The 12,919-nt window shown below is 35.8% G+C and overlaps 1 protein-coding gene across 1 annotated transcript in view; it reads right to left on the reverse strand.

Moving 5' to 3' along the window:
• Positions 1 to 12,665, reverse strand: part of nek11 (NIMA-related kinase 11) — a 144,705-nt gene extending 132,040 nt beyond the window's left edge. Inside the window, exons 1-2 of the mRNA XM_067448160.1 lie at positions 12,640 to 12,665; positions 12,070 to 12,272 (exon numbers count right to left, since the gene is read on the reverse strand). Of these exons, the coding sequence (XP_067304261.1) occupies positions 12,070 to 12,245 (176 nt within the window). The 5' untranslated portion in view covers positions 12,246 to 12,272; positions 12,640 to 12,665. The remainder of the gene's footprint in view (positions 1 to 12,069; positions 12,273 to 12,639) is intronic.
• Positions 12,666 to 12,919: the final 254 nt, after the last annotated feature.

The following is a 12,919-nucleotide window of genomic DNA, read 5'->3' on the forward strand; positions in this document are numbered from 1 at the left end:
TAATGGAGAGTTACACAGAGAATCATTACAGTATGACAGGTCAGTCTAATTTCGAAAATCTAATTCCATCTTGGCCACGTCCTCTCATGTCTCATTAGAGCTAACATACCTGTATAATGCATTATGTCACAAGACCAATCTAATGAACCACTGAGCTGATGTTGTTGAAAGCAGTTTACTCTCTGCACTCTGGATTCACATTAGAAACCTCTACCCAAATAATGACAAGAGATCAAAACAACAACACATTATTATCATCCATAACGCTATCACATCTTCTAAGATCATACGTTGGTGTTTATGGACTTCATTTCAAGTAAAGTGTCCAAGTGTCCAAGTGTCTCCCTTCAAGTGTCAGTTACTGGATGAACTGAACGATCCACAACTGATCATCAACATAAACCTACAGTTTATAAAATACACATGTAGGGATTTATCTAATTGCAGTAAGATGGCACTAAATAAATGTGCTTAATAAAGTAACATTTTTATAAAACTTTAGCATCAGGCAGTAAAAACAGGCTCTCATTACTTATTGCTGTTGTATATGAATAATACATGTAAATTCATTCAGTCTCAGACTCCTATCCTGATCATCTCAGAATCTTATTATTGTAAACATCTACTAATCAATATTGTCTAGTCTGTTAGATAATGATGGATATATATATTTCCTTCACGTTAAAGCAGATATGTGCATGCCTATATATTTTTTTTTATTACCAAGACTATAATACAGTACAAATCCCTTCCATAATTTAATATAGTTTAAAAATGTGTGAATGACAGATATGGGTCATTTGAATTCCTTAGAGATAATAAAAATAATAAAATAAAAAAAAACACCTGCTGCCCGGCTATCTTAATATTACATTTATCTCTGAAGATAAATATGGGCACCTAAAAGAGTGTCTGTTTTCTCAAATAAGGTGACATACGTATAAAAAATACAGGGTTACAGGGTGACTATGATGACTATATACAGTATAAACCTGCTCTACCAATTTACAACTCTGTCGTGTTGCTAAGGTTGCCTAATAAGTGCAATAAGAAATCAATTGAATTTAACCTTAATGTAAATGTATGTGTGATTTAACCTAGAATATTGTTTCACAAAACATGTTTAGCTCAATTCTAGGTATTTTACCTGTGGAAGAATGTAAAGAAAAGCTCCGCTAGACCTCTTCAGATAGAAAATGGTATATCATTGATAAAAAAACATCAATCTCTGAAATTTCCTGTGGTGAATTATTGAACACACATTCATGTCTCATTTCTTAGTCCCTCTCTGGAGGCGTAGAGGCAATTTAAGATCTATTTTAAGGTTATTTGAGCAAATAACCAACCACAATCCTTTGCAATTTTAACCTGCAGGGTTCCATATTTTATTTCAGCCCCGTGATAAGAGGAAACAGGTATGGAGGTACACAGGGCAACTTTTTGAGCAATGTTGCTTGGGCACAATTTTACCATTGAGAATGGCAAACAAACAAAAAAATCTGGATACTTTAGATCGGTCATGTTGACCGACTCCAGGTCATTTTCGCAGTCTTTATCCATTGAACTAAAATAAACAAATATATTATATATATATTATATATATTATATATATATTAATTAAGTTATCTAGGCTATTTGACATCACTTAAACGCGAGCAGGAACAGATAATAGCTGATTGCTTAAACAGTTTTTCGTATATTAACCTCGGTGGAATTACCCCGAATAATGATATAACCGGGTTTATTGAAGAAAGCGGAGGTTGAGGGTACATGAGGGTAAATAAATGATGACAGAATTTTCATTTTTGGGTGAACTATCCCTCTCTTTATTTTTACTCCAGTACTGTACTTAATGTAGCCCAGTAAAATAATTTAAGTTAGAGATTTTCTACTGAAATGTAATATATTAATTGTTTTATATATTAATGACTTTTTCCATGGATATTTAATTTTATTAATAAAGTTATACAAATAATTTCAATTAATTGACTTAATATATTTAATTAATATATTACATGCATGCGAGTTCTCAATCGCGTCTTCTGGCTCTACACCCGTATTCATATTCGAAGATACGGCAGCACTCACATGCATTGAACAAAGTTTACTAAGAGAGAACATTTGCCCACGTTTTTCTTTTATTATCGCTGTTGTTGTAATGTATAATTGAGGAGCCAGCACGTGTATCCATCGACAGAAACATACATAAAGCATTATTTTCAAGTTACAACCTATATTAAAGTTGCGACATCAGATGTGAGATGAACCGCGATGCAAGTGTGTGCTGAAACCTTTTACGTGGCACCCCACGCACCCCGGTTGGGAAACACTGCATTAATCTGACGCACCACCATCCACAACATGTTTTATATTGACACATAGCAGGCCTAATATGACTTTAAATCAAGATGTTATTATTGGCACAATGTTGAGCTACAAAACAAAGAAGAAAATATTAAAACATTGGCTCGCCAGACATCTGAACCCGGTTCAAGTCGCGATGACTTGATTGCCGCTCGTGCCGATTGATATTAATGTCTTTCTCTTCCTAATGGTAAAAAAAATAAGTTCCTGAACTGAATAACATACGAATCAGCTGGTGATGTTGCGCTGAAAACCCCCTGAGATGATTAAAATCGATGTTTAGGGAGCCCGTATCCAATATTTTTTTTGTGCAAAAGTATAAAGTGTAGTGTCAATAAAATCACTAATTTCAGTATTTATAATGTTATGAATTAAAATATGAGTATTGTATCTCAAACCCCTTGGTATAATTTATCATTAACAGCAATAAACACAAATTACCTATTTTTGTCATTTTTATGGCTATGGCACTTTGACGATCAAAATCTCATAATTAAATTTTGCGACTTTAGCCAGGGTTTCACAGACGGGGTCTGTGATTTTAAAATTTTAAGGCAACCAGGTTGCTTAATTTTTTAAGTTAAACCAACAATATTTTTTACAGTATATATATATATATATATATATATATATATATATATATATATATATATATATATATATATATATATATATATATATATATATATATACACACACACACACACACACACACACACACACACACACACACATATCACATAGGTTTATCATTATACCAATTTAAGAAAATCAACCATAGTAGCTGAGCAATTCTCTAAATGTGGCAAAAATACACCTTTTTGAGGTGTTGTTAAGGCTGGATTACCTTAAAAGGGACAGCTGCAATTACCATGTGTAATGTTAAAAAATAAATGGAGAGAAAATTCTCATGATACATGAACCAGGTCAGCAAATGAACCAGTTTAAAGGTCTGGAATCAATCAGATGTAGTAGCACTGACCAAGAAAGCCCCAAATCTGTCATGCAGTGGAGCAAGGAAAGGATAGAGTGCCTGAGAGAGACAGGGAGGGAGAGAAAAAGAGAGAGACCAGTCTATACGAGAGTCTGGGCACTTGAAAACAAATTGGGAGATTTCTGGTAGACCTGGATCCAAGTGGGAGGTTGCATAACTGAGAGCTGGATCATGAGATGAGCAGAATTAAGCACTGCTGCTGGGAGTCTCCAGGGAATCTTGTCTGACAAGCAAACCCACAGAGGACAAGCTGAAAGTGGGCTAGCAGGGCCAAATGGGAGAAATGCCCCCCCTCCTTGAGTGAGATTAGCTGCATCTGGCCATAATGATATTCAGACTGATCCAGATCCATTACACTAACATTTTGTTTTTAGTGACAGCCGCATTGTAATAAAGAGACACATATTTCTCATTTAAAATGGAAATACTCAATAAGACATGAGGGGTCAAGAGGTCAAGAGATGAAATCAGCAGTCACAAACATTTTGACTTATTTTAAAATTGAACCAGAGTACCAAAAAATGTAATTCTTTCATGAGTGATTTGTTTGAGTCTGATCTTTCAATTAATTGCTCCGTAAACAGTATTAACATGGTTTCACCTTTCCACGTCACTCGCAGGTAAGAAGTATCTTCTGCTAATTAATCTATTTGAGATATCCGAGACACTGCTGTAACGAACATGACACCTTATGACTACACTGTTTGTGTTCCATGTCATTTTGCTTTATTTGATGTTTGATTAATTGCTGATTCCCATACATCATACTGTGGAGTTCCCGTGTGCATTTGCGCACTCTTCAAATAAAGTGCTGATTGTTGACACTAATATATACAGGTCCTTCTCAAAAAATGAGCATATTGTGATAAAACTTCATTATTTTCCATAATGTAATGATAACAATTAAACTTTCATATATTTTAATTCATTGCACACCAACTCAAATATTTCAGGTCTTTTATTGTTTTAATACTGATGATTTTGGCATACAGCTCATGAAAATCCCAAATTCTCTCTCAAAAAATTAGCATATCATAAAAAGGTTCTCTAAACGAGCTATTAACCTAATCATCTGAATCAACTAACTAACTCTAAACACCTGCAAAAGATTCCTGAGGCTTTTAAAAACTCCCAGCCTGGTTCATTACTCAAAACCGCAATCATGGGTAAGACTGCCGACCCGACCCTGTCCAGAAGGCCATTATTGACACCCTCAAGCAAGAGGGTAAGACACAGAAAGAAATTTCTGAAGGAATAGGCTGTTCCCAGAGTGCTGTATCAAGGCACCTCAGTGGGAAGTCTGTGGGAAGGAAAAAGTGTGGCAAAAAAACACTGCACAACAAGAAGAGGTGACCGGACCCTGAGGAAGATTGTGGAGAAGGACCGATTCCAGACCTTGGGGTCCTGCGGAAGCAGTGGACTGAGTCTGGAGTAGAAACATCCAGAGCCACTGTGCACAGGCGTGTGCAGGAAATGGGCTACAGGTGCCGCATTCCCCAGGTCAAGCCACTTTTGAACCAGAAACAGCAGCAGAAGCGCCTGACCTGGGCTACAGAGATGCAGCACTGGCCTGTTGCTCAAATTTTGCATGTCATTCGGAAATCAAGGTGCCAGAGTCTGGAGGAAGACTGGGGAGAAGGAAATGCCAAAATGCCTGAAGTCCAGTATCAAGTACCCACAGTCAGTGATGGTCTGGGGTGCCATGTCAGCTGCTGGTGTTGGTCCACTGTGTTTTATCAAGGGCAGGGTCAATGCAGCTAGCTATCAGGAGATTTTGGAGCACTTGATGCTTCCATCTGCCGAAAAGCTTTATGGAGATAAAGATTTCGTTTTACAGCACGACCTGGCACCTGCTCACAGTGCCAAAACCACTGGTAAATGGTTTACTGACCATGGTATTACTGTGCTCAATTGGCCTGCCAACTCTCCTGACCTGAACCCCATAGAGAAACTGTGGGATATTGTGAAGAGAAAGTTGAGAGACGCAAGACCCAACACTCTGGATGAGCTTAAGGCTGCTATCGAAGCATCCTGGGCCTCCATAACACCTCAGCAGTGCCACAGGCTAATCGCCTCCATGCCACGCCGCATTGAAGCAGTCATTTCTGCAAAAGGATTCCCGGCCAAGTATTGAGTGCATAACTGAACGTAATTATTTGAAGGTTGACTTTTTTGTATTAAAAACCCTTTTCTTTTGTTGGTCGGATGAAATATGCTAATTTTTTGAGATTTTTGGGTTTTCATGAGCTGTATGCCAAAATCATCAGTATTAAAACAATAAAAGACCTGAAATATTTCAGTTGGTGTGCAATGAATCTAAAATATATAAAAGTTAAATTTTTATCATTACATTATGGAAAATAATGAACTTTATTACAATATGCTAATTTTTTGAGAAGGACATATACAGATTAAAATGTATAGGCCTATAGAAAAAAATTATATAATGTACTGAATGTTAGCTTGCTTATTATGTTCAAGAGCATATCCACATGTCATTTAACAAGAAACTATGCTTCTAACCACAGCTTGAGAGTGGAAACCACAAAAGTTTGCGATGTTGTTTTTGCGAATGCTAGTTAAAACTATTGTTTGCTGGGGAAAAAATGATTGAACTATGTTGGTAACAAAAGAACTTGCGACCATAGTTGGCTAACGGAATCAGGAAATGCAGACTGATCAAATTTCAATTTGTTAATCTATCAAATGTATTGTATTAACAAAATTTTTTATATTAGTAGAGCTTAAATATTAGTAAAACTAAATCTAAAATAAAAATAAAAATAACGCTATATAGATATATTTAAATCCTAAACCTTAAACTAAAATTGAAACTTGAAATTGAAAAAAAATAATATATATATATATATATATATATATATATATATATATATATATATATATATATATATATATATATATATATAAATATAAATGAATAAATACTATTATAGAAGTCTATAGAAATAATACTAAAATAATACGGATGAGATAAATTGCGATACCTCAACCAGGACAGGGTTTTTAAATGGCAAGTATGCTATCTAATAATCTTCTTGTTCCATAAGTACATGGATTTAATTGGAATGCAACACCACTCGGAAGCCTCTTGCGCCCACAGTGGTACTTTTGGCACATTTGTGAGACTATTAATGAACACCAGAGCAGATGACAGGCTGCTCTTCTCTGCTCACATTCATTTTGTTAATAAAGATGTTGTTTGTTTAAAGGTCAAAATTCCCAAAATGGCTCCCAATCTGGAGAAAGCAGATTGTGACACACTGAATATATATTTGAAATCTTAAAGAAACGATTCATATTATTGAAAACCCATATTATTACTGTCTTTCTTCTGACACTAAAATAAACACCAAGCAGAATGTCTGAGGTTTTAAATGACTTTTAAATGATAAATTAGGTGTGAAAGCAAACACAGACCAGAGGTATGCAATAGGGCAATACAAGTGTAAAACAAATGTGTCTTAAAATGTGTTATATAACCTCATACTGTAGATGAATAAAAAGGGCAACTATTTAAAAAACCTTTCAAATGCTTATTTTTCACAAATAAGCAAGAATCACAGCCCTAAAAACAGTGTCTACAGATTTACATCATCATCTGCATATTAGGGCTGGGCTAAACATATAGCTTTTCTTGATTCTGAATATATTTCAGACAATATTTCAGTCTGTTTTCTGTGATGAATGAACAAAGCTTTGTAGAGCACCTCCCATCCAATAAATTACAAATAGCTCTGTGCTTTGCTACTTATAAAACAATGTCTCAGCTTTCAAATTATGTACATTTTATCATGAAATTCATACAATAAATACCATTTTGGCACTCTTTAATGTGGCGTGACGTGAACTAGTCAACTCTTCCGGTTTACTAATAATTATAGCACAAAATATAACCACAATTTAAATGCAATTTAAATCAAAATCGAATATAGAATTGTGAAATCTGTGCCAATGCCCAGCCCCGATGCCTACAATTTGCAATGCAATATGCCTGATAAACCTCAATTAATCAACATCAAATTGAATTGAATCAAAATCAAATATAGAATCGTGAAATCTGTGTTAATGCCCAGCCCCGATGCCTACAAAAATTCCAGCCAGACAACAAATAGAGAGTTTAAGCAAATTATGAAACAGTGGCTTTTAGGAAAGACATGCTGAGGGACCCACAGGATGTGAGCCCTACTTTTGGGGCAAATCCAGAATAGGAAGTCATTTGTCTGGGCTAATAAAGCCCAGTGAGAAGCCAGCTGGAGGAAAGGGGTATGGCAGTTTCAGCTCACAGCGCCCAGCACTGACATTTGGCTCTCACAAAGAAACAAAGGAGTCCATAGCACTGTAAGAGCCACTGAGGCAGTAACAACAAAACACACACCCAGCAGGATTTTTTTAAGGCTGAAAAAAGACTAAGGAAAGAGAACTGGTGCATAAGTGCTCGAGAGAAAGGGACAGGAGGTGTGGTGGGTTTCTGAAGGTGGGCATTCAGGTTTGGTGCAACTCTGCATGTGACAGGTCAGAGGATGGTGAACAGCTGCGATGGCCTAACAAGCAGAAAGCTCAGGGTTAAAGGAACAGTAACACGTAGCATGACGCCAACCGCCTGTGGGCAGCTAAAGTTTGGAGCTTTTCCTAATTGGCCTCCGTTTCCACCAGCATCTCTCTAGTTTTCAGTTCTCTTTGTCTGATATTGGTTTCATAGAGAGGCTGCCACCAAGCGTGAAAGACTAAGAGAACAGTTGAAACAGAGGCAATATTTTTTTCTTGCTTATTGTGACATTTCTGAGTAAAACAGCTTCTCGAAGAGAAGAGAAGAGAAGAGAAGAGAAGAGAAGAGAAGAGAAGAGAAGAGAAGAGAAGAGAAGAGAAGAGAAGAGAAGAGAAGAGAAGAGAAGAGAAGAGAAGAGAAGAGAAGAGAAGAGAAGGAATTTCTAGCATTTATAATTACAATATTCCATTAAAAAAAAAGATTTCACGATGCCTTTAAAAGCAGCAAACAAACAGACAGAAGTGTAAGTGGCTCTTCTCCAGAAGGTTTGTTTTGTGTTTATGATTCTAATTATAAATTCGCAGACCAAAAATTGTAGAAATCAATGTGTGTGATAATATGTGATCAGTTGGTCTAAACAGCTAAATAAACCCAGTTAGGGTGATTAGGATAGGAGGCTCTGCAGTTCAAGGTCTATACTACACGGATGAAACTATCCGTTATCAATCCCATTCATCTCAATGGCAGTTGCTAAGATGGCCCATAAAGTTCCAAATTGAATTTCAGACTGTTCCTCACACAAAACTATCATAGACTTGAAATAGTGCTATTGCATCACCATTGATTGTAATAGGACATTATTATAGGAAAAAGTTACAATACTCTTAAATTTCTGAGTTTTAAGGAAGAAAAAAACGTAGTATGGGTTTGGAACAATACAATAATGAGTAAATAGAAGTTTTCATAGTGAATTTCACAAAACTATTTTTATGGAATGTATTTTATAACTTGTGAAATTTGAAAAGTTTTCATTTAATACTTATTCAAATATATCTGAAAGACATAAAATAAAAGGTGTTCTTTTCTACTCATCAAAAAAAGTATCCACAAAAATCAGCATAACATCACAAAAATACTTCACATTTTAAAATACATTAAAGGTGCACTATGCAGCTTTTGTCCACTGGAGGGCGCCTATGCAAAACAAATGCGTAGTTTGATGACGCAAAGTGTGAGCGCAGCATCTTGGGAGATGTGGTCTTCTCATCACAGCCGGTGAAAAATAGGACTCGGGCAGAAATCACTTTCATGCATGCGGTTATTAACGTTACTGTAGTCTAAAGCAGAGCAGGACCGAGTGTTGTGGAGCTGAGCAAAGCTGCTGGAGCGATTGTTAAACAAATACCCGCCTTGCGAATACCGGGACTTTTATTATGACGGGACGGGACTCATTTGCCGGGCGCCTGCGCAGATCCGCTCTTCCGGTTATGATTTTGAGGTAATGGAGCTCTGTTTATCATATTAGATACATTTAAGTGTGTTCAAAACGATGTTATGACGTTACTCCGTGCGTTCAGTTGTTCACACTGCTAAGAGTAAAGCGCTCCTGCCAAATAAAAGGTGAAACCGAGGGTAACGCAGATATGACGCGATTGACAGGCGACTCTCTCAAATGCAATGCTGCAACGTCCCTGTCCTTAGTTAAAATAGCAATTTTCTCACAATTTACAAATAGTTGGAAACATCTGGGATATTGTAGGTACTCAACTGAACAAAATATATAACACTGGCCTAGTGGTTTTTGGATATTTTACTGCAAAAATACTACATAGTTCACCTTTAAATAGAAAATTGTTTTTAAAATGGTAATATTATTATTTCAAAATACTACTGTTTTTAACATTTAAATATTCTTATCAACCCCAAACTTTTAAATGGTATGATTCTCAGATGTCTAAAGAGACATGAAACTACTGTTTGTAGAAAAATCAGTTGCATATGAAATTGATAATGGTTTAGTGCTCATTATACAAACATATTCTGGCCCTAGAATCCATGTAAAAAAATCAATGTATAGAAGTGACACAGCCAAATATTTGTTCTGTTCTGAGAGAAACGTCTTCATAAACTAAGACCTGATGGTTTTAATTTACTGTGGGAGCTTCACTGTGAATTGAGTCTGGGTAAGATGTAATATTGCCACGATCACCAAAGCACCTTATGCCTCCTGAAATGATGACACAATTTCCTTTTTTCTTTTCTTATCTCTGTTTCCAAAGCAAACCTGACTGTTTAAGACTGAAGGCCTCTACAAAAGCAATAAATCAACTTCACATATTTCACAACACATCCAGATGATACCAGCGAAGCTTCCCTTAGCATTTGAATGTAAAATGATGTAAGAATCTAGTAAAATCGTAATTTAGCTAATATTCCTGTGACATGCCATTTTTTCTACCTGAGAAAACAAAATGTATTGCAGTATTTACATTATTAACAACGAAATCCGTATTAAGCATGTGAGTATTAAAATGATTAATATTGCTCTCTAATGAAAACATAATAGAGAGTTTGATCTTACACTATTTATGATCATAAAGAATAATAGATGTGGTGATAGTAACATGAAGCATTCCTCAATTTTCTCAAAGGAAAACAATAAATGACTGGTTAGTAGTAACAAAGACAGACCAATGCTGCTCTCAGGTGGCCGAACAAGAGAAGTGATGTTTGAAGCCCAATTTCAATATTGTCATAATTTAAATTATTTCAACTATATCAATTGCATGCATATTTTCTCTTACGCAGAGGATGCTTTTGGAATAATGACAGTAACTCATTAAACCTACACACAAAAAAACTATACTTAAATTACATATAGGAGTTAAAAAATAATACCATGCACTAAAGTAGTAGTTCACTTCAGAATTACAATTTCCAGATAATTTAATCACCCTCATGTTATCCAAGATGTTCTTTCTTTCATGTTCTTTCATGGTTTTTCTATGTATCTTTCTTTCTTTTTTCAGTCGAGAAGAAATTAAGGTTGAGAAAAACATTCCAGGATTTTTCTCCATATAATGGACTTCAATTGGGGTATAACGGGTTCACGGTCCAAATTGCAGCTTCAAAGGGCTCTACACATTCTCAGCCGAGTCTTATCTAGCGAAAAAACTTACATTTATATACTGTTTATATATTTGGACCTTTAACCAATTGTACCCCATTGAAGTTCACTGTATGGAGACATTGTGTGTAAATTGTCAGGAAATTGTTATTCTGAAGCGAACAACTGCTTTAAAAGGGTACTCCACCACTGGCAAAATGGGCTTTAAATAAAACTTAGCTGCCAATACATTAGAAAGTTGAAAAAAGTGCAGAGAAAACTTCCCTTTTGCCACCCATAATGCACTGGACATGTTGCCAACCAAGGCCACTCCCACCAGTCTGCCTACCACGACTGCAATGACTTCATTTTTGCCACATGCACCTTCACACTAGTGTGGACGTGGGGAGAATAAACCAAGGCAGTCCATCAGAAGCTAGATATTTTACTTGATAAAGGTTTAAATATGGATATTTTTCTCACAAACACCCATCATTTAGCTTCAGAATACCTTTACTAACCCCCTGGAGCCATGTGGATTACTTTTATAATGGATGGATGCACTTTTTTGGGCTTCAAATGTTGGACTGCCATTACAGCTATTATAAAGCTTGGAAGAGCCAGGACATTTTTTAATATAACTTCAGTTGTATTCGTCTGGAAGAAGAATGTCATATACACCTAGGATGGCTTGAGGGTGAGTAAATCATTTTCATTTTGGGGTGAACTATCCCATACACATTAGCTCATCCATGAATATGAATTCTGCCCAAATCCTGTAGGATTGTTTTCCCTGTAGAGTGAGGACAACAACAAATGATTCTTTGTTTTGAATAAGTGGCATCTAGTGTCAAAAATTACATATTGTGCCTTTAAATGATGTGTCAAATGTAGAAAACTGTGTTTAGCATTTTGCAAAAAGTTTGTTTTACAACTGCAAACTGAGTGTAAATCATATGTGCTTGTGTTTTTTGCAGACTTGGTCTGAAGGTAAGGTATTTGAGTGAATGGTTTTGTTATATGGGCCTCAAGCACCCCTTTTAGTGTGTACAATTTTACAAACAACAACAACAACAAAAAAAACTGTAAAAGACTTACAGTCTCTCCGCTGCTACTGCCTTTGTGTCTTTAACAAGGTACACAGTGCCAAAGCTTCCCTTCCCGAGCCTCTGCTGAATAATGTATCTGTTAGCTATCAGGCTGCTCGGGTCAGACGAGGTTTGTGCGGAAGGATGACAGTGTGTTTGGCCTGGACGCTCACGAAATCTGGGCATTTTCAGTCATAAATCCAGTGCAGCCAACTGCAAAGAAATAAAGGTCGAGAAAATGTCAACAAATGCTCTCGTGACGTTATACTTTTTCTTTCGTTTATTTATTTTAGTGTTTTGGTATTTGAAGTTCTTGAATGAAAAAAATTAGTATAAGCAACATAAAAACATTAATTTGAGTCATAAGAATGACTTAAACAACAATGAATCAGATCTTTAACCTATATTTTTCGACATGCATAGCAAAAACAAAACAAAAATACTGCACAAATACACTGGTTTTCATCATGTAGCATCTACCTAACAAATTAAATGATCAAAACAAATAAAATTCACCACACCTGTTCTTTTTATTTGATATAAAAATAATTTTCGAGTTGATACAATTTTCTAACCTCACCTGTGGTTCGACCAACTGCTCTGAACTTCCTGTGTGTTAAGTCGTTGTCATGGGAACACTGAACCTGAATTTGTCTCCTTTAGATGGCGCTAATGTTGACTGTCAACTAAAAGTTGATGTGCTTGTCAGGTTGTGGACATCCTATCAGTGGAACTAGATCAGTAAATTGGTGCATTATTATGCCTTCAAATTATGGGATAATGTAGGCTTATAAAGATTAATTAATAATACAAGACGAAAATATTTTTTATTACTATATTTAGTCTATAAAAATGCATAG

The sequence above is a fragment of the Pseudorasbora parva genome, chromosome 7, assembly GCF_024679245.1.
Source record: "Pseudorasbora parva isolate DD20220531a chromosome 7, ASM2467924v1, whole genome shotgun sequence".
Lineage (NCBI taxonomy): Eukaryota > Metazoa > Chordata > Actinopteri > Cypriniformes > Gobionidae > Pseudorasbora > Pseudorasbora parva.